Source organism: Brassica oleracea, chromosome C6 (assembly GCF_000695525.1).
Source record: "Brassica oleracea var. oleracea cultivar TO1000 chromosome C6, BOL, whole genome shotgun sequence".
Lineage (NCBI taxonomy): Eukaryota > Viridiplantae > Streptophyta > Magnoliopsida > Brassicales > Brassicaceae > Brassica > Brassica oleracea.
The window spans coordinates 28573645-28596571 of NC_027753.1; the positions used below are offsets into that span (position 1 = coordinate 28573645).

General features: G+C 31.2%; 3 protein-coding genes across 3 annotated transcripts; 1 reads left to right on the forward strand and 2 right to left on the reverse strand.

Moving 5' to 3' along the window:
* Window positions 1-4466: 4466 nt before the first annotated feature.
* Window positions 4467-5891, reverse strand: LOC106298359. Its single transcript, XM_013734468.1, has 4 exons — window positions 5521-5891; window positions 5124-5176; window positions 4866-5036; window positions 4467-4785 (listed from the first exon to the last, which is right to left on the reverse strand). Exons 1-4 carry the CDS (start codon window positions 5827-5829, stop codon window positions 4569-4571), a joined length of 750 nt encoding a protein of 249 aa, XP_013589922.1. The 5' UTR covers window positions 5830-5891; the 3' UTR covers window positions 4467-4568.
* A 522-nt stretch (window positions 5892-6413) lies between these two features.
* Window positions 6414-7513, forward strand: LOC106298975. The gene is made up of 2 exons (XM_013735101.1): window positions 6414-6585; window positions 7074-7513. The coding sequence occupies exons 1-2, from the start codon at window positions 6513-6515 to the stop codon at window positions 7289-7291; spliced, it is 291 nt and encodes a 96-aa protein (XP_013590555.1). The 5' UTR covers window positions 6414-6512; the 3' UTR covers window positions 7292-7513.
* A 5639-nt stretch (window positions 7514-13152) lies between these two features.
* Window positions 13153-13971, reverse strand: LOC106298974. Its single transcript, XM_013735100.1, has one exon. It carries the CDS (start codon window positions 13962-13964, stop codon window positions 13263-13265), a length of 702 nt encoding a protein of 233 aa, XP_013590554.1. The 5' UTR covers window positions 13965-13971; the 3' UTR covers window positions 13153-13262.
* Between the last annotated feature and the right edge of the window lie 8956 nt (window positions 13972-22927).

Consider the following 22927-nt stretch of genomic DNA (forward strand, 5'->3'; position numbering starts at 1 on the left):
GTGAAAACAGCAGAAAATTTAGGTACCAATGTTACAAAATTGTAATATTCACTGGGTCTCTATGGCACAATTGAAAGATACGGGGTTGATTTGAAGGATGTTTTCTTAAATTCCCAAAGCATTTTGTCCATTTGAAAATAATCAGAATGCGAGGGACCTAAAGTGAAAATTCGGAGAAGCTAACCATTGGAATGGAATCGAGCTTTATCTTCGCCGGCGGCAGCCATGACGACAGAGCAGAGACACGGAATGGGGCTGTAGACTTCAGACGCATTGTGCAGCAAAGGGCATAGATGGGGTTGTGGAGGCCATAGAAGAACATCTCTAACGCAGGCTGGACAAAATTAATAAACCTTTACAGACAAAGAATAATATCATTTTCAAAATATTAATCAGCGTGAATCATATATTAGGATTGTTGGAAGGTTCAATAGAAAAATCAGTCTACGTGAATCATATTTTAGAATTCCAATATTTTCAGAATTGGTTGAAGGTTCTATAGCAAAAAGAGAAGAAGAAAACGTATCTACCCGTTCTGTTCAGATCTGGTGTATTCAAAAAAGAATTGTAATTTAATAATTAAACAAAACGACTGTGTTTTAAGGGTAGTGGCATAAACATGTAATTTTTGTGGAAAACACAGGGTTAAGTACTATTTGTACTTCCCTTTTAATAGATTAGATTAATCTAAGAGACCCACTAAAACCTTGGGATAATGATGCTCTAAGTTTCTTGAGGCTTAAGGATGTGGAGAATAAGTGGTAGCGACACCCGCGTTTGACCACGAAGGCAATTCCGATGAACGCTGTTTTTTTGAGTGTCACTAACATCACCGGGAAACACTCCGTAAAATAATCGCAGCGACACACACTTAAAAAACGATGGCGTTAATTACAATACTTCCTTTCTGTTTTTTAACCGTTGACATTGCCGCGCGCGTAAGGAAAAAGAACAGGCTTATTATTAGATGCTTTCTAGTTTCTTGCCTGAGGTATGCTTATAACCTTCCAGAACTATGTGTTTGTCACACACGCATATGCAGGAGAAAAGAGTCTCCTTCTGAGGTTAAATGAAATGCTGACGTGGATAAGAAGAGACTTGGAATGATTCGGAAGCTTTGCAGTTAGGATCTTTGAGACAGAAAGAAGATGGTATAAGAGTGGAGCTCGCGTGATGAGTCACATGGCAATGTCCTAAAGAGATATTCAGCTTCAGAGATGTGTTTGCATTGTGCATACATAGCAAGAAGAACATTAATCCCACTGACATCTAATCATACCCGATTATTACTATACAACCATGAATATGTTCACCTCTCAGTAGTCCCGGCTCTAAAAGTAGGCGAAAGGGATACACGCCCGAGACCCGCTTTAAATACTTTTTTTTGTCAGCACTTTAATACAAATAAAAGATCCAGTTTTTTTTTTGTTTTTCCAACAAGATCCCATAATATTATATTTAATCAATTATAAATTTGTCCATGAGCCTAATTTTATATATTAAAGCAGAACTTATAACTTTGATTACTTTGATTCATGTGTGGTTTTTTTTTAAAATAGACCTAATAGACTTCTTCCTAGAAATTCATGTTACATTTAATCTCTAATCTTATTATTTATATTGGTCTACCAGAAAATTTTATTGGGCTATCAATAATTCGATTTAAACAATAGATGATCCATTGGATTTATAGATAATATAAATTAAATAGATATAATTTAATTTTGTAATATTATACCTCCATATGTTAATTATTTAAATATTTGTCGATGTTAACTTTTAAAATTATAAAGTTTTTTTTTTTAAAATAACAAAAATCATATTATCTAACATTGATTAATATTTACTACCTTAAACAAATGAAAACAAATTTTAAACTATATAGTTTATTTTAAAAATTAAATAAAAACTAAATGTTTAATTATTTACTCGATAATATAAATCTATGAAGCGAAAAGTTTGATTTTTTAAAAACTTTCTAAATTTGTGAAATGTTACAATATTTTTGAATATGACGATAAAAAAAATATTTTACTAATCTTTATATATATATTTAGGATTTTAATAGTGAAATAATAATCCAAATATATATATATATAGAAGAAGATACAAGTACATGTGAAAGTTTGCAACAATCTACTCAATGGAAAAATGACATGCCACCATCTCTTGGATATGCAATATTTTATGGCCCTATTAAATGATTATGTTAATAATGCTGAAAATCAATCTTTGTTTAATTGAGTTCAAAAACTTTAACTAACTAAAAATGTGGGTTATTGATTGAGATTTATCTCATTTTTAGGTTTATTTATCTTTAAATCATCAAAATTTACCAATCATACTGTAGCTTTATTTTCTATAGTTAAAGCTAACATCAATTCTGAAAAAAAACTTACATCAATTCTTACTAAATTTTACCAATCATATGATTTAGATACCCTAGACATTATTTGCCAAGTTATTTGCATACATGTCATCAATACAATCATTCTCATACAAAAAATGACATGTCACCAACCTAATTGTGATATATAAAATTTCTTTACAAAAAATTATATTATTTGGTAAGACTTTTTAAATTTGGTAATGATTAGTAACTATTAGCCATCAATGAAAATTGAAAAGTAACCTTTTTGAAGCAGATTTCTTTTTGGCAAGATTTTAAAAATAGATTAATAGCTAATAACTCACATATTACAACCAAAATATATAAAATATATCACATTAATAAAAATAAACTAAATATAATTACATTATATTTTTACATTAAATTATATATCATATTTTCATAAATATTTATTAAATTAAAATTATTTGTAAATACAAATTAACAAATACAAAACTAAAGCAAATACTGATCAAAATTTATTTTTGTTGATGATTAAATTTTTAAAATTTTATTAGCATTTATTGGTTCATTAGGTTAATTCAAAAATAATTTTTTACCAATTTAACTTATTTTTTAAAAAAAACAATTTGTTGATGATTTTATTTTTAAAATTTTATTAGTATTATTGGTTCAAGGGTAAAATAAATATTTATGAAAATATGATATATAATTTAAAATTTATATTATTTGGTAATATTTTTTAAATATGGTAATGATTAGTAACTATTAGACCATCAATGATAAGTAAACTTTTTGTAGCAGATTTCTTTTTGGCAAGTTTTTTTAAATATATTAATAGCTAATAACTCATATATTACAACCAAAATATATTAAATATATTAAATTAATAACAATAAACTAAATATAATTACATTATATTTTTACATTAAATTATATATCATATTTTCATAAATATTTATTTTATCAGAATTATTTGTAAGTACAAATTAACAAATCCAAAACTAAAGCAAATACTGATCAAAATTTATTTTTGTTGATGATTAATTTTCTAAAAGTTTATTAGCATTTATTGGTTCATTAGATTAATTCAAAATTATTTTTTACCAATTTAACATATGTTTTTTAAAAAACTCTTTGTTGATGATTTTATTTTAAAAAATTTATTAGCATTATTGGTTCATTATGTTAATTGAAAATTATTTTAACCAATTTAATGTATTTTAACTAAAAAAAAAATGAAAAATTTCTTAAAATTTATATATTATATGTTTAAATATAGACATAGTTAAAATTAAGGATACGAGGCATATTTTTTTAAAAATGATCGTTAAATATAATATAACATAAATAAAATTTTATTTTATAAAATATAATTCTAACTCTATGAAATTCAAACAATCAAAAGAAACAGGATTAATTTTTTTTTCAAATTGATGAAGTTAAAATATTAAAATTATAATATCAAAATGTAAAATATTTTATTATATAAAATAATATTATATTTAAAATTATTATTTATGTACATACCGCAAGAAAGCTCGTAGTTTATTTTAAAAGCTACAGCAAAAAAAGAAGGTTTTTGTGTTTTAAGCAAAAACATACATCATTATTATTTACACCGTAGAATCTTTAAAATGAAATTTTTTTACAATATCAAATCAATTAGATAATCCTAGATAAAATGTATTACTATTTAAATATTAAATTTTTATAATTCTAAAATTATATACATAATTTTATTTACTTTTGAGTGCTTTTAAAAATAGTGAATCAACTAATAATTTTTTTTTTCTCACATGATGTTGAGGATGATGCTTGAATGTTGTTGTAGACTCGCAATGAGAGTGTAAACGTCTTCGTACTTCAAGCTATACATATTACGGTTCTTTACTACGGTTCTTTACGTTTGATTCTTAGAGTTACAGATGTAGACTCTATCATTAAACCTCTTAGGTCGATGGAAAGGAGTGTCTTCACTGACAGAATGGTAAGCTGGAAGATATGAAAGAGTGATGGTTTTAAAATGTGTGAATGGGAACTTAATGAAACTTTGTATTCAGGTGTTTGTGAGAGCAGTTCATGAAGCGAAGGATGAACGAGATGGAGACGAGGTGTTTGAGTTTACTGTCTGTATATTGATCGGTCCAAGTCATTTAAACAAACCCCTATAACGCTAAAGCAAATATACATCAAGAAATAGAAAAACCGAAAACGGCTAAGAAATGCGTTTGGTCATAAGAACGCGACGTTTTCTTCCTATCCAAGTAGAGGTCCAAGGTGGATCAGACTCGACCACGCTATAACCAGCGTTTGAGTATAAGTTTCTAGCGGCTGCGTCGTCTTCATAAGCTCTTAGAGCAAGAAGCTTGAAACCCCATAAGTAACATATAACATCACATGCCTTTAACAATGTACTTGCCATCTTCTTCCTCCTATTGATATAACAAAACCAAATTCCTTATAAACAACATTAGTCACTAATTTTTGTAACGAAGAAAGAGAAGAGAGAGACCTTTGAGCTTTGGAGACGGCTAAGCCTGAGACGTAAAGATATTCTTCCTCACCGGGAAAGTGGCGGAGTACAGAGTTTTCTGTCTGAACTGTGATGTCAACTACTCCAACGACACTTGAGCTTGAACTAGTGTCAGTTTCGCTTGTTTGCTCCGCCACGAGACATGCATATCTGCCGCATTTTAACGTTGCATAGTTATAAGTAAGCACTTAGCAACTAATCTTCTTCTTGAAACAAAGTTTTGTTCTTTGCTTTTACCTGTCAGGAGGTGAGTTTTTTAGTTTGTAGAGAAGCCCTGACAAAACTTCTGCCTGCAACATGTGTATTCATTACATATGTCACTAGGATGCTCCAAATTTTACATTAAAATACTGTTATGTATACACAAGCAAAGAAACTTTAGATCCAAGAATCCAAATAAACATAAAGTAAACATGTGACCTACTATATTAAATCATTTTTGTTCAGATGTTCTTCTATGATTAAACAAATCATGTCTACTCTACACAACCACTCTTCTGAGATTACTGAAATTTTTATATGCATTCAACACATGCAAACCTTATTATGGAAAAAATATACTGAAACTTTCCCACATACTGAGAATTTTGCATTAGATCATCAAGAAGGTAACACAAGAAAAGAGTAGACAAACCTGGAAAAACAAGAAGAAAAAATCATTGAAAAGAGCGAGAGGGATGTGGAAAGCTTCGGCTTGAACCGAAGACACTCTCCTAATCTCTTCTTCGTCGTCTCTTCTCAGCCTCCTCACGCCCCACCCGTGTTGACTCACCATATACTTCAACTCTGTCTCCACCGCATTCTGAGTCAAACTTGTTAGCGACTCGGTCGATGCGCACCGTACACTCACCGGGAAGCGGCTCCACTTCGGCTGGACGGACTTTCCCGGATATGGAAACTCTGGCCTAGCGGCGGAGTAGAGACTCTGTGGCAAGTGAGCCATCTTTATTTTTCTAGCATTTTTCAAAAAAAAGATGAAACGTTCATGTTTCTTTAGTCTTTATCAAAAAAAAAAAAAATGAAAGAAATGAGATAAGCTTACTTCCATCGTTTGTTTTTTGTGTGGTTGAGATTCATTAAGGATCATATGGAGATTTTGTTTTTTTTTCTTTAATTAGAAAAGATAAAATAATTCAGGTGGTTTTAATAGCCACGTTGACATAGTATGTCACGTTGAGAGTTGGACTTTGGAGCAGCATCCAGATATATGGATTACTTACATAGAGGAAACATGATCTAGAACTCAAATTAAATAAATTGCAGAAGTGGTTAATGATTCTTTTGAATTTAGATGATAACAACTTGTATGTAATGTGGCAAACTTCTGTGAATGTTGATTGTTGGATGAGAATTGTGTATACAGTACTTAATTAATGCATGCATGATCAACATATGAACTCGCAAAGAGTTTATGTTGCATCTCCAAAAGGGCCAAAACTAAAACTAATCAAGAAAAGCCTTGTGTGAATAAATGGGCCAGGCCCAAAATAAAATGAAGCCGGGCGCGTGCACGTGTGATCTATCTTATTTCAGTCTCCTCCGAAACGAATTCGCCGTAAAACTTGCAGAGTCGTCGTCGTCGTCGTTGTCTATCTTTTTAGCTGTTACTCGATCAGTTTTCTGATAATGGCGTTGAACACCGGAATCAGATCGATCTCAAAGATCATAGCTTCATCCGAGTCATCAGTCTCCAGATCTGGTTCGTGCTTTACATTTCTCTCTTTGGTGGTCTAGGGTTTTGTTTATTTGCCCAGATATCGACGACACATTTGTATTGGGTTTGAGATTTTGGTATCTCTGGTTAGTCTCAAAATGCTTCGACGACCCAATTCGTCCTTGGTTGATTGGTTGTTTCCTTGTTTCATATGAACCTATCAAAGTTGTTTTGTTTTTGCTAGTGGAGCATTATATCTGATCCACTGTACAGACCCGGGTTTGATCCTGGCTGGTGCATTATTGTTAATTCATTCAGAAAAAAAGAAGAAGGAAGATTGTGTCAGATATTAAATTTACATGCTCATGTTTAGATAGTTTTGATTAATCGATAAAAGATTCTCATTTACGTAGTACTATGTATCTGTATGTGTCTTAGCAGCAAATGTCTGGGTACAATGATCAACTTGTTTTGATATGTTTCTTAAAAATCAGAACTTGCTGAAACTTTCTTTTCGTCATCATTATCAACAGTGAGCAGAAGCTTCCACTCGACTGGAGCTAAGAAGATGAGCGGAGGGCATGGCCATGACGAGCCATACTACCTCCACGCAAAGCACATGTACAATTTGGACCGCATGAAATACCAAGGACTCAAGATGTCTCTCGGTGTCTTCACAGCTTTCAGCTTCGGTGTTGGAGTTCCTATCTTTGCTGTTGTCTTCCAGCAAAGGAAGACCGCATCTGGTTGAGTTGAGTCTCTCTTCTCAGCTTGAATAATAGTTGTATGTGAATTTTCAAACTCTGCCTCTGCAAGGAAAGTTTCTTGCTTCTTTTTTTTTATCTTAGCCCCAAGTCTTATCGTTATAAAAGTATATTATTCATCTTCTTTTGCTGGCTGTTTGATGCTGGAATAATGATATTTTTTTCCAACTTTGATTGGAATTGGAAGTTATTGTTCGAATATTTTTTCAGTTTGAGCAAACAATTTACTTTATACATTTTTGTGTCACCATGTATATGTGTTCTATCACTGGGATCCATTTGGATACTAGAAAGATCAACTTGTTCACATATCTATTAATCAAAAGTCAACCAAAAGCTAATATGAAATCAAAGAAACACACAAACCCCCACAGTGATATGGCAGCATTCAACCGCCAAAAGTATATTAAGTCCTCATGGCCCATTTAGAAAACGAACAAAACAATCTCACTTTTTCTTAACTGACCGTTAAATTCGAGATCCATAAACAGAGGGATGGTTGGGAATCTTTCTTGCTAGAAGCCAAGAAGTGTAAACCTATTCGTTCTTCCCAAGAATGCGTTTTGGTTTCTCTTATTTTGTTCCACCATGCGCTACAAATACAATGACTCTTATGTACGTACAGTAGTTTGTTTTCGGTCAGATGAGATGTAATCATTTGGATCACATTGCTGTGAACTTCTGTCAGGTGGCTCTGGTACAGTGGTGCTCTTATGCTCATTTTCTTCACTACGTACTTTTTTGCATGTCTCATACGAATCGATTGATATTGTATCGGCTCGTTAGTCTTTGATAGTTCCAAGTAGGGATGTTAAATGGTTGTTCTGTCTATGTGTATACTGGGTTACTTCAAATTATAATAGAGCAGTTATGGATATGTTCTTCTGAAGTAGGTTTATATGGGTAAACCTAGTTTTGTTCGTGAAAAATATGGATTTAGATAGACTGGACTACATGGTAATTGGTTTGGACTTATTTTAAATTAACTTGAGTAAAATCGTTTAACTTATTTATTCCAAATTTTATTTTTTCTAACAAAACTTCACAATCGTATTTTTGCCAAAATCATAAAATTACATTTTACTTCAAATCCAAAAAAAATCACATTTTCTGTTAAAACTGTAAAATTATGTTTCTACAAAAATCTAAAATCATGTTTTCCATCAAAACGGCAAAAATTATCATTTTTTGTTCAAACAATAAAATATAGTTTTCTACCAAAATAGTAAAATCATGTTTTCCTACCAAAACTACAAAATCACTTTTTCGCCAAATCCAAAAATCACATTTTTCCATCAAAATCGTAAAATCATGTTTTTCCGTCAAAACCGCAAAATTATGTTTTCCGTCAAAACCGCAAAATTATGTTTTCCGTCAAAATCACAAAATCACATGTTTCCCCCCACATAAACTAAAAAATCACATTTTCCCTAAAAATCTAAAATCATGTTTTTCGTCAAAATAGCAAAGTTTGAGTTTTCACCTAAATCGTAAAATTGTGTTTTCGTGTCAAAACCACAAAATCATGTTTTACGTCAAATCCAAAAATCACATTTCTCTGTTAAAATCGTAAAATCATGTTTTCTATAAAACTACAAAATAATACAAAATAATGTTTTCCGTCAAAACTATAAAATCACATTTTTCCACCAAAACCACAAAAATCATATTTTCCATCAAATCCAAAAATCACATTTTTCCGTCAAATCATAGTTAGAACCCAGCTTTCTAAATTATTTTCTAATTGTTAAGTTCAGTTTAACATTCATGTCCATGCCTATAAAACTAGTGGGGATTTGAATTCCTCCAAGCTACAACGATCGAAACATTTAAGTATTACAAACAACTTAAAAAGATACATATGACATGTATAGTGTAGTGGTTTATCTAGTGCATGTAGCATACATTTAAGTTTTTTTTTCTGTTAACAGTGGAATTTCGAGCCATAGACTAGAGCCTGATGCATATGGTGTACAAAATGTTTAAAAAAAATAATAGAAGAAGGATAAATAGCCCACCGAGCTTTTATTATCACTATCGAGAGATCCCTTATTCTATGCAATACAAAATTAGTAACATTATCAAATAATCACTGACTTATCTTGTAGAAACTACTTTTTTAAGTGACTGAATAGCATCAGCTTGTTTGTCACTGACGACTCTTGCTTAAACTATGTTTTTCTTTGGATTTGATGCCTTCACAAATCAATGGACTCCGGTTCGTATGCTTCATTTACGTTGCATATATAATATATTGTTTTCCATGTGCGAAGAGGACACGATGGTGGATGCTGATATAGTGTCTTTAGTCTCAAGCTACATCTCAATCACTTACAGCGGTCCATCTTGCCAATATTCATTTATTATGTTTAATTATGCACATGCCCACGCCAACACATATACCGTAAGTGCTGAATATTTGCCTGCATAAGTAAAACTAATCACCGCTTAGAAGAAATATAAAGCCCGATATTTCTAAGCTACATAAATTAATAAACCGATATAGTTATTACTTCCGGAACGACTCAACCCGCCTACCACTTGATCTTTGAAGATGAGCGCCGACAAAAATAAAAAGTTATTACTTATGTGATAGTTTTCATCAAGTTTTAAGGATAACCACAAATGTATTGAACTCATGATACATTTTGTAGTTGTTGTTTAAACTAGCTAGTGTTATAATATATGGACATGTCAATAATGTAAAAGCACACACGCGAATGCAAAGCAGACAATGATGAAAAGTAATGTTCATATTAAAAATTAAAATTATGCCTAATAATATTACTAGAAGTTGGTCATCATTGACATCCCACGTATTTTTAGGTTCTTTGGCTCCCCACTAATTCATCTCGGTGCTCCAGACCAAACTTAGTTTTGAGGAAAACAGGAAATTGATAATTTGATTTCTTGACTTATCAAACTACTTCCTTTTTTATTTTAGAGCAAGATTATCGGCAGGTTCTATTGGAGAACAACGTGGATTTCCAGGGATGGTTGAAAGTATCGACTGTATGCATTGAAGGTGGAAGAATTTTCCCACCTCTTGGAAAGGAATCTATTCACGAGGAACCGAAAAACCAACAATTGTGTTGGAGACGGTAGCTTCATATGACCTCTGGATATGACACGCATTTTTTGGAGCTCCAGGTACTATGAACGATCTTAATATTCTTGATCGATCACCTGTTTTTGATGACATTATTAACGGAATAGCTCCGGAAGTCAACTTCTATGTCAACGAAAGGGAGTACCATTTGGCTTACTATCTCATGGATGGTATTTATCCGAAATGGACGACTTTTATTCAATATCCGACTACCACATGGTCCAAAAAATTCATTATTTGCTAAAACCCAAGAAGCTGTGCGAAAAGATGTTGAGCGTGTCTTTGGAGTCCTGCAAGCTAGATTCGCCGTTGTCAAAAGTCCATCTAATTTATGGGATAAAAACAAAATAGCAAATATTATGAGAGCATGTATCATACTCCATAATATGATTGTCGAAGATGAACGAGATTCATACACTCAGTATGACGTTTTAGAATTTCAACAAGGAGAAGGTGTGAATCTTACATATTCCGTCGATATGGCTACAAATCTCGGCAATACAATTGATCGTCGAACAAGAGTTCGGGATAGACAAGCCTATCAACAACTAAAAATGATTTGATTAAAAATATATGGGCTAAATTTGGACATCTTCTAAATAACATATAATGTTTAAGTTTCTATGAATTGAATAAAATGTTTGTTTGCTTTTATTTATGATGTTTGTATGTTTTATGTTTTTAATTTATGTCTTCAATGTTTTCTTTTAAAAATTTTAATTGTAAGTTTTTTTTTAATTTTTGGCAACTTTGTAATTTTCTTATGTTTTCAATTTTAAAGTTATATGTTTTATATTAAACACATCTTTTATATGTTATTACTAATTAAAATAAATAATTTATTTACTAAGAGACGGTCAATAAGGTAGGGATCATCAAAACACCAAACCATCCAATGTAAAGACACAACATAAGTATCGACCAATAATTTACACATTTTCTATTATATCTTAACATTTTCTCTTAGTCTAAAAATAATAATAAAAAAATGCTAAGAGACCTAAATTTTGTCCCGGCGATAATGTTGCTCTTATGATAGTTATTTTTAAACTATTTTGGTGTATACGAAAACTGCTTTTCACTTGACACATAAGTACTTCACTTCAAATATTTCATATATTATACATACAAATAAATATACTTATTACATTCATATATATTGGATTCATGGATACATTTTCAACCTTTGATTCATGGATATTCACTATGAGAAAACTTTCATATATTTGATAGTATCGTATACTTGATTCACACCGATCTTTAATATTATTTTTGATATCAAAATACCCTTACAAATATTTCGCTATTTCTTTCATTTTCACTTTATGATATAATGATACATATAGCACCAAATCTCGATTGTGGTGATATACGATTTAGAGAAGAGATATAGTTTCTAATTTTCAAAGTATAATTGTTTCAAATGTTGAGAAAATGGAATTATGTCTAAAGATTTTTCACCGTAAGAAAAATAATCGATTATTGCAAGTGCGGGTATTTTCGAGTTAACTACTGACCTTGCATTACAGAGCCATATGATCATGGATTAAATATAAAGAGAAGACAAAATGGAACAATCTTGTGGCACATAAATTTATTAATTTGTACGCTAAACCAAACAATTTGATATAAACAGTTCCTAATCTATCTTAAGTATGATCAAGACATATTAACTACAGACGTGGGACATAAATGCGAACAGTTATTCAAACATTACGTCATTTAACTTGGATATATATAGTCAGGTGTAGAAATAGTATTTTGAGTACATTATGTATTACAAATTATTGGCACTTTAGATGGGAAACATAGATAAGATATAAAATTATCAAAAACTAAAATAATACTATCCAAAAGTTAATAAAATTATTTGAAATACATATAAGGATTTTAAAATATGAAACTTTAAACTTAAAAATTTAAATTGTGAAGTTTTGTACTTGTTTTTGAAATACGTACAATTTTATATTTGAAGTTGATTTCATATTTACAGTTGATTTTTTTTTTAAGTTAATTTGACATCTGTTCTATGAAATTTTTTTATTGTAATTGTTTTAAAACGTATAAAAAAAGATGACTCCATGTAAGAAGCAAAAAAATCTTATATTATTTCAAAACGTATTAAAATACTTGGGTCAAAGAAATGCATGGTAGCTCAACAACTTTATTATTTTTATTGCCCTGTGCGAACACAAACAGTGAAAGACCCATTCTTTAGAAACTTGAAGAAAAAATAAAGTATTTATTAGAGAATATATTTAGTGTTATAATACAGCTGCATCCCTGGCCACGCCAACTTAACAACATTTACTACTAAATGGTAACTTAAATGGTAAAAACCAACAAAATCAGTACGTACAAACTCGACCATGCCTATAACAAACTAATGAATGATATTTTGTATCTACTTGCACGTATAGCGTAGCTTGCCCTCATATGGGATGGTATTGGAAACTAGCTAGAGATCACAGAAGCTCCGAACTTGGTTCCACCAAGTTGAAATAATTCCAGAAAAATACAATATTCTTAAAGTTAATAATAATTTTTAAAAACAATGATCACACATATGTAAGTAAACTGAATTGATTGCAGAAACTTACAATATGCTTAAGGTTCATAAAAATAATAATGTTTTTTGAAGGTATCACACACTTATATACTTTCTTAATAAAAACAATCTTCTTAATAAGATTAATATTTTATTAGACTTAATGTTGCGATCTAAAAGTATTTAAAAAAAAACATAAACCCATAATATGTCTCATTCAGAGAAAATTATACGGAAAGTATTACAAAGACCAAGAGAAAAATATATGTATACTATATAGTAAATGGCTAAAGACGACAAATCAACGGCGACGGCGTGGAAGAAGCAGATGATCATATGAAGCAGATTTTTCTGGCCCCGGTAGCTGAACAATGGACTCTGTAACTGAACAAGATCTTCGACAAGAACCGTAGAGATTCACTAACCCAAACCTCTTGCTGATGCTGCTCTTTGCCAACACCTTTCTTGATCCACCCGAGTTTCCATCGTAGTCCTCATCATAGTCGTCACCTTTGGAACATTCTAACAACGCCGCCGCGAAGGGATCTTTCTCCGTCGCCGGGAAGCTATTCTTCTTAGTTGAGTTATTAGATTTATGATTTTTACCGGTGACCGGAAAGATGGTACTCTTGTGAGGAGGGAGAGGTAGTATAAGTGAAGATTCTCTATTTCCGTGGTGGTTGAGTCTATGAGAATAGTCTTTGGGTTTTCCAGGAAGCTGTTCCCATGAGAATGGAACACCAAGGAGACGAAGAGGAGTGGCTGGAGAATTCAAAGGAGAGTCGCTTGGAAACACAAGGGAGCTAGAGGAGCTAGAGGAGAAGGATGAAGAATAAGATAAAGATCGCCGGGATGAAATGTTTTTCTTCACCGGATCAGATCGTCTGGTTACTATTAGGGTTCTTGAAGAATCCATTAGGAGTAAGAAGAGAGAGATAGACAATATAATCCAGGGAGAAACTCTGTTTTTTTTTAAGTTTGTTCTCTGACGAGATTTCCCCATTTAAACTGTTGGAAAATAAAGGACAGAATTGTCAAAAAAAAATCTTAAAATATTTTGTTGAGCTAAATGTGATTACAATAAGGAAAAATGATTAATAGCTACACAAACAATACATCATTACATTACTTGATCGCACTTCTAAACAAAATAATCTATTAAGACTATACGAATCATATGACAACATCTCTAAACTGTGCTATATTGCTAACACCATCAACATAATTTTGATAATCATAAAAGTGTATTAAGCTTGTTTCCTGACAATTTTTCATGATATTTAACATCTTTTATATGTTATCTCATATTTGTGATGTACAGTGTTACAAAAAGAATAATTGATCTATATGTTTTTTTGTTTTTGATTATTAGACATGTGTTATGATCGGTTTCTAAAAAAAATCCACTGGATAATACCAAATTCCAAATTCAACACATTTTCCAATATAAAATTATATTTATGGAGTTAAGAATATAATACAATATATTAGTTCAAAAAAAAAAAGTTCTATAACTCTTTCACGCTTGCATCTAAGTATGATTCGTATACAAAAAAGTTCTATAACAATATATTAGTTCAAATTCCAAATTCAACACATTTTTCCATATGTGTGATTATGTTGTGGTGTATTGTTTTTGTAGCTGACAATTATATTTTCTAATGGCAATACAAAGAAAAACATAATTATCACATTTAAGTATTACTATTGTTTTGTTTATACTAGTTCTATAACTCTTGCTGACAAAAAAAAAGTTCTATAACTCTTTTACGCTTGCATCTGAATGTGGAATAATAAAAAGTAGGTGGGGAAATACAATACGCACGGGAACTTAAACAGATAACTAGATGATGTTAGTAGATATGTTGAATTGGTGGAAACAGAGAAAGGTCTAGTTTATTTGGAGATAGTTGTGAAACTGCAAGTAACGATGAAATAAGATTGAGAGTGGCGAACCATTGGTTTTGGCGTGATAGATTAAAACGACACTGGACATTAGGGACATGAACTTTCAAGTTCATAAATATAATTCTAAATAAACTGTATGTATTCAATAGAAAAAGATGTTACATTGATATGTAGAAAACGTTTGGTCAAATAATTGAATCATAGCTGAAAACAATAATATAAGACAATGACTAGTTGCGAACCTACAAAATGTTATTGATCAGTCCAATAACATATATCATCTTGGTTTGTTCATCTATCATTTTCATCCTATCCATTTAGATGATTATTCCAAATAATCTATTTAGATGATTCATCTAAATAGTGTTTAAAATCATTTTTTCTTCCGGATGGTTCATCTAGATAAATTATATTTTGTTCGTTTGTTGATCTCTATTTCAATATAGATGAGTTTAATGAACAAATGATTAATAATTCTTGTTTTGATTTAATCTTATTTTTGTTTTTTGCTAACTGTATTAAATTTATTATTTATCTAAATATAGTTATAACTAAATAATTTTTAAATTAATATTTTATTTTGTGTTATGGCAGAAAATATAATTTTACATTTTTAAAAAATATTAAATTTTGCAGTTTTACCAAGAAAATTAATGTGACTTTTTTGTTTTAACGAAAAATATAAATTTGTGGTTTTGACGAAAAATGTGATTTAACGTTTTTGGCAGAAAGGTGTAAATTTTCAGATTTGGCGAGAAAAAACGGTTCTTCGATTTCAGTGGAAAATGTTATTTGGTAGTTTTGGAGAAAATGTAATTTTGGGCAGAAAATACGAGTTTACGGTTTTAAACGAAAAATGTTTTTATACGGACGTGGCTGGAAAATGCATTTTTGCGACTTTGGCAGAAACTCCGATTTGTTAGTTTTGTGAAAAATGTAATTTGATGGTTTTAAGTTTTAACTGGAAAATGTATTTTTTTTAGGTCTAGCAAGAAAATGCATATTTGCAATTTTGATGAAAAACTATGATTTTACTATATTATGTGAAAATGTAACTTTGTAATTTTGGGGAAAATATAATTTACAATTTTGGAAAAACTATAATTTTACAATTTTGGCAGAAATATGATTTTATCAAAAAATGTGAATTATATAATGGTTATTTGTTTGTCTAAAAGTTGGGTTTAGATGTTTATTTAGATAATGGTAAATTTATCATTTGTTATTTTGTATAGGTATACCATAATTAGATTTATCTGGATAAGTCATTTGGATTGATGATTTGGATGATACTCATTTCAACACAAAATGAATATCAATTTTCATTTTCATCCGGATGGTCTATTGACATGGGCAAACGAACAATGCCCATTATAATTTGTGGCCTCCAACAAACTCAACAAATCACCATATATGAAGAGGATATGTTGATTCTTGTCAATTCTGCCCTAGGCTTTTTCTCTAACTTTTGTTCAGATGTTTAGTGTCAATGATGGTTAAGAAACATTAAGTTTTCTGGCAAATAATTTTGTTTCACTTCTTGAGGTTATATATAGAGAACTACTATTTCAGATGAGCATTACTTCAGTACTAAGAGAAAATCAAGACGGAGTGCATAGTAAAGATAGTCAAAAGATTGAGAAATAATCTCCATCTTTTGTTTTTTTTTTTTTTGAAACACTCCATCTTTTGGTATAATATGATAAATGTCGAAGGAGTTGAAATATGCTGGTCTACTCCTTGCACACCCATGGAACTAAAACAACACTAGTTAAGGTATAGGCCCATTCATGTTCATGCTTCTCATTGATACCAATCCTCAGCCCAATACTTAAAAAGGTTTAATGAGATGTAAAAAGTTATGATGGCTTTACCTCCTGGCAGGTTTCATAGGCATCTAAGAAGATGTTATTGCCCACAACAGAGCTGGCTAAAAGGACTGAAGGCCACACTTCGATGTTCGAACATCACAAATGAAGCTTTAAGACCTTCATGTTTAATTTTTTTTGTAAAGACAGTAGTATGGCCACCGAAGTGTGCTTTGCTGAAATGCTCAGGTCGATTACGATTATCTAGAAGCAAAGTGAAGGACCATTGAGCATTTGAGCGGTATATTAGGACAGGGAGAAATACACCTGGGGTTATTAAACTTCAACTTCTGGGACAAGATCACATCAAAGGAAACGCTGGTAGCTGAGGTTAAAAACATTTTTTTTATAACTCAGGTATTTTGGATTTTAGGTCTACAATCTTGGGTACCCTCCATGATGTGAAACATCCGGTACATTAGATCCAGAAAGCCAACTGACTTAGAAGTGAATAATAAGTTTCTAGTGGTTAATCGAACTAAGGAGGCGACCAGATTTTTGGCTTCCGGCCCCGGTCCTACAACCAGTGAACCACAACTGCTGAATTTTTATCAAACATATTTGTAACAAGTTTCTCTCTTTAAGGACTTTTTTTCCAACAATGTCAAAAATGACATTTTTCCAACACATTCATGACCGTTGAATCCGTACTTTATGGTTGGTGCATGTAAATTTTGCTAAGTTATTGCTGGATTCTCACAGATGCAACACACTGACGTTCGAGATAACATGTTTAAACTACTTACGTCCTAGGTTTAAGCTGGTTAGCATTCGATGTAAGTTTAATATGTTTTTTGAACACATATAAGTTTAATATGTTAGTTATTAAACTATGTAACTTGAAGGCATGTAAACAGCATTGTAAAGTAAGCTGGACCGGAATCTATATTTGTCAATCCTGATTACGATTTAAAATCGGTCTTCTCTACGAGGACATGGGTGAGGGTGCACGAGGTTTAATCACAAGATTTCAGTTTATTAAGATTGACAACTACTCCCTCTGTTTATTAAAGAGTGTCATTTTAGTTTTTTTCTTGTTACATAAAAAATATCGTTTTAGATTTTCAATGCAGTTTTTACTTACTTTCAACTGAATATTAATTGTAAAATGCATTGATCTATTAAATAAACTTATTTATCTCAAATATTATTGGTCAATTAGACGTAATTAATGAAAACATAAATACATTTCAATCAATTTTTTAATATGTGTGAAAAGTGTCTAAGTGACACTTATAATGAAACAAAAAGAGTATAATTTTAAGTCTTAATTGTCAAATTTAAAACACAAATATAGTTTACGAAGAATTTAATGGAGGTGGTGGTATACGTCGAGGCTTCATTTCAACGAATATTAAAATCAGAAATATGGTTTATATTTAGGAAAGAAAATAACTTAAAAAGACTAGCATAGAAGAAACCGTATGATAAAAGAGAAGAAGAATCCAAATTAATTTATATTGCCGTGACGTAATTGTCATACGATAAAGTGTTCTCAAAATAAAATGTGAGAAGGGGATACTTGTTCGTTCGTTCGTCATGACTCACGGCCATAAGTGGATCATGTTGTCCGTATTCTGTGTACACTACTAAAATAAATAAATAAATCAATAAATCATTCATTTACTTTTTCACGGCGAGTTTCATGGCCCACGCGCCGTCGTAGGAGGTGAGCAAGAACAAACCCATCTTCAAAGAAAGGAAAGTACGTAGTATAGTAGTGACACACAGCCAGTGATGAATGACACAGAAATGGATCGGAGTTCAGAAGACAATGTTGAGTGCGTCATCACGTGCGAGCAACACACGTCGCCGTCATCAGTTTTACCAATGGGACCCACCGTTTAAAGTTGAAACTTCGAAGTTCCTACAAACTGATCTAAGCCATTCCTTGTAATTAGTGTTCATGTGATTGTCTGTGCCCGAGTACTATTATGATCCCGAGAAATCTTATCCTTTTTCTTCCTATGCGACGTTTGACTTTTGAGAGTTTGTTATGTACAATTACTGTCCGGGTCAACGCTTGTAAGCCAAACTCAATCGGGGATATTTTCCGTAGCAAAGAATATTGAGAACTGTCTTCAGAAACGGTGTCGTGATGGCTCTGAAACGCACCACCGTACATCCCTGTAAACGCACTTCCTTATAAGATACATCATACATGCATAGAGAAATCATGGTCATACGAATAGATAGAACTTTTTTTTTTTGCCATCTAAAATTTTATTGATAAAGTTTGTTACACAAAACAGTCCCAAAAGAAATGGTTCCAACAACCAAACCCAAACATAAACTTCAACCCGAGCCCAACACTGGTCCAAATTACAGACTAGTCCAACACTGATCCAACCTACACAAACGTGACAACACATCAGTACGTGTTGCACCAAACGCTAAGACGAAGACACGTGTTTCCGGAGCCTCCACCATCTTCACCGTCGGAAACGTCGTCACTGGACCAAACCAAATCAGCTATGGGATCAAGACCACAACCAAAGAACGACATCCAACAACTGTATTGGAAGTTCTCAGATAGCATCCATCGACTTGTGTCGGAATCTCTTCCGAACACCCCAAGCCACCTCACACAAATCGAAACCACCAGATCTCCGATTCATAAAAATACAAATCAACTACAATCGATCCTTCATGCTTCGTTTTTCATAGGATGGAGGAAGGAGAGTCAATCGGAAGGAGGAAACTACAGGAACCGTAGATCTCTAACCACCGCCGCCGTCAGCACTTATATATAAACCGTCGGATGAACCGGAAAGGAACCAGCCGTCAACCCCGAGGGATAAGGAGCGACGCCGGAGTCAGAAGCCGGCAAACGAAACTGAAGGAGCCATCGTTTCCGGAAGCTAAACCCGATCACACGGGAACCGAACTCATCTCATCTCTAACCCTCTGAAAGATATATGATTTGATAAGAGGGTAGAGATTGAGAGAGTTTCTCTCTCTGTCTCACTCTGTTACTTTAAACACCGACTAATACGAATAGATAGAACTTACAAGTATGCGCATACAATTTAGTTGTATTACAAAAAATGTAATTAGTATCAAATTTAGTCACAACAGTATATTAAGGCAGCTATACTATATACTCCTTCTGATTCGGAATGATCCATATTTTAGAAGAAAAAAAAATTGTTTCTAAAAAATCTATATTCTACCTTTTCAGTGTATATGTAATAGTGACAAATTGTAAATTTCAAAGATATTAATTGCATTTACTGAACTTTGATTGGTTAAAAATTATAAAATAGCTAAACACGGAAAATAATATATTTTTGTCAAAATTTTATGTGTTTTCTTAATAAATGTGAAAACTCTAAAATATACATTATTTTGAAACGGAAGGAGTATGTTTTTGGATGCACATCTTTGTTCTTATCGAGTTGTGGTTTTCGTAATTGAATCAATCTATCAGGTTTAAATGCATCTCCAATCCTACTCCATTTTTAGTCCAAACATTATTTTAAAGTAAAATATGCTTCAACCTCACTTCATTTTCAACTCCAAATTGGAGTAATAGATAAGTTTACTCCATTTATAGAGTAATCTTTTTCATTACTCTATTTTCAAATTGAACATTTTTATTTATAGAATAGTACTTAAATTTTAAATATTTTTATTTCATATTTTTTCCTCATTTTTATTTAATACTTTAATATTTAAAAGTAATACAATAACTTGAAAAATATTATTTCTGTAAGAGAATATTTAATAATTTTAAATAATGATGCATAAACTAATAAAATACCAAAACTAAACATAAAAATATATAATAAATAAAATAAATGATCTAATAATCCGGTAAATTGTTTTTGGAGCCGCCTAGGTTGGTGAAATATTGTCCAAACTATAAAAATGACCGATTTTAAAATTTTCTTGCTCGATTTAAGAAAGTCAAAGATAAAGAACCTCATGAATCATTATAAAGCATTAATTGACCATTTGTGGAAAAATATTCTAATGTTCGTTATAGAACCAAAATATGCTATCTTATATATATTTACGATTATTGTACTTTTCAATAAGAAATGTTTAATTTGAATAAATTATATTTTATGGAAGTTTTGTAAACATAAAACAATTGGGGCTAATTGGTAATTTTTTATAAGTTGAAGATATTATTAATAATTATTAATTAATTAAAGTATAATTATTTTAAAATATTTTTTTTGAGAGTAAGAAATGGAGTAGTACATTAAACTAAAATTCAACTTCATTTTGTGTTTCACCATTTTAGAGTAAAAAATACCATAACAATGCTCTTAGGAACATTTGGCTATCTCTAAGCCATCTAGAAGTTTTTTTTTTGACTTTTTCGATGACCATTTAAGTTTGACGTGTAATTACGTGATGCGTTCATATTCGAATTTTGTTTCACTTTTAGCACATTTTATTTATTTATTTATTTTTTTTTTTTTTTTTTGTAACTGCTTTTAGCACATTTTACAAAACTTGTTTATTTACATATGGTCTAGTGCTATATTTTTAATCAATCAATAATCTTTGGATTACAGATAGCAAATCAGTTTCATTAGGAACATATACATGCTGTAGAGGCAAACTTATAACATTTCATAACATCATTTTACAACATCTCTACACGCACAAGTCAATGCAGCAATATTCATTTTTATCAAAACATTGAGTCTTATGTACCTTTGAATCAGTGCAGATATTAAAATCTTATTTTCTTTAACAGGTTAATGGAATAGCAAAACAAAAGTAATTTTGAAACATCTGTAACATATAATACATTATATACTTAAGATCCACACATGTAAACTAATCGTGGACTTGACATACAGTTTTTCAATTAAATTTAAATTTCATATTCTTTAATTTATTTTTTCATATCGATGGTCAAAACTCAAGATCAACAAGCAATGGTCGGCCATGGTTTCCGACATCTCAAATTCGTTTTTACCTCGTGTTTGCAAAAGAGTTGTTAAACAATAGATACTATTGTCACTGCGCTAGATTCACTGAGACCTCTTTCTACATATTGTCCCATCGTGCGTTGTCGGCTGCTTTCGACGCTTATACGGCTGATGGACCTTTTTCTTGATGAGCCAAAACCGCTCTTACTAGGTCTTTATTCAATTTGACTAAGGCTTCGAATGGTGACGTGTGGGACAAGTGTGGGACAAGTGTGGTGCGGTTGTAATAGTAACGAAAATATATAGATACATAGGCATATGTAAAAAAATTTGTTACTATTCACTGCGGGGCGGTTCATCACCTTTTGAAACCTAAACCAATTCGAGGGCGGTTCATCACCTTTTGAAACCTAAACCAATTCGAGGGGAACGTAAGTCCCATCCCCAACAGTGTTATACTCCCTCCGTTTTTTTATATAAGTCGTTTTAGAGAATTTTTTATGTTCCAAATTATATGACGTTTTCGGTTTTTTATGTAAAATTTATTAACATTTAATGTTATATGACCAATGAAAATATACCTTCTATTTTATTATTGGTTGATTTGTGGTTAGGTAAATAATTAATGATGTTTTTGTTTAGAAAATATAAAAAATTAATGATTTCTTAATCTATTTGCACAATTCTAAAACGACTTATATTAAAAAACGGAGGGAGTATAAAGAACCATCCTGATTTTCTTACCAGTACTATACATTTATCTCCCTTCAATTTTATTTCATCATATAGATATAGATTTAGTAGTAACCACTTAATAATTAAAATCAAATGATAAATTTAAGAAGCCAGCCGACACAAGCATTAACTTGAAAAAACATCCTGACACATGATGAATCAATCGTCGTCCAAATGTATCTGTTGCTTTAATTTTTAGAACAAAAAGAAACATCAGGTGATTCTCAATTTGACAATTTAGAGTGGAAAACACTTAATTAAAATCTGTATTCTGTATTCTGTATTCTGTATTCTGTATTCTGTATTCTGTAAAGTGATAGGTATATTCGAAATGAAAGAAATAAACACAACAACCACCCGAAAAAAAAGAGTTATTATTGGGTTCACCCCTAGTGTGAACTTTCAACCAATAGAAAATTATCATTTTAAATTTAGTATCTTTTAATTAAGGAAACCAAATAACTTAGCAAATTATATTATTTTTTCAAAATAAAATTTAAAAATAAATAAAAATAATATATAAAAAACGAATTCAAAAAAAAAAATAATGTTGTCAACAAAAC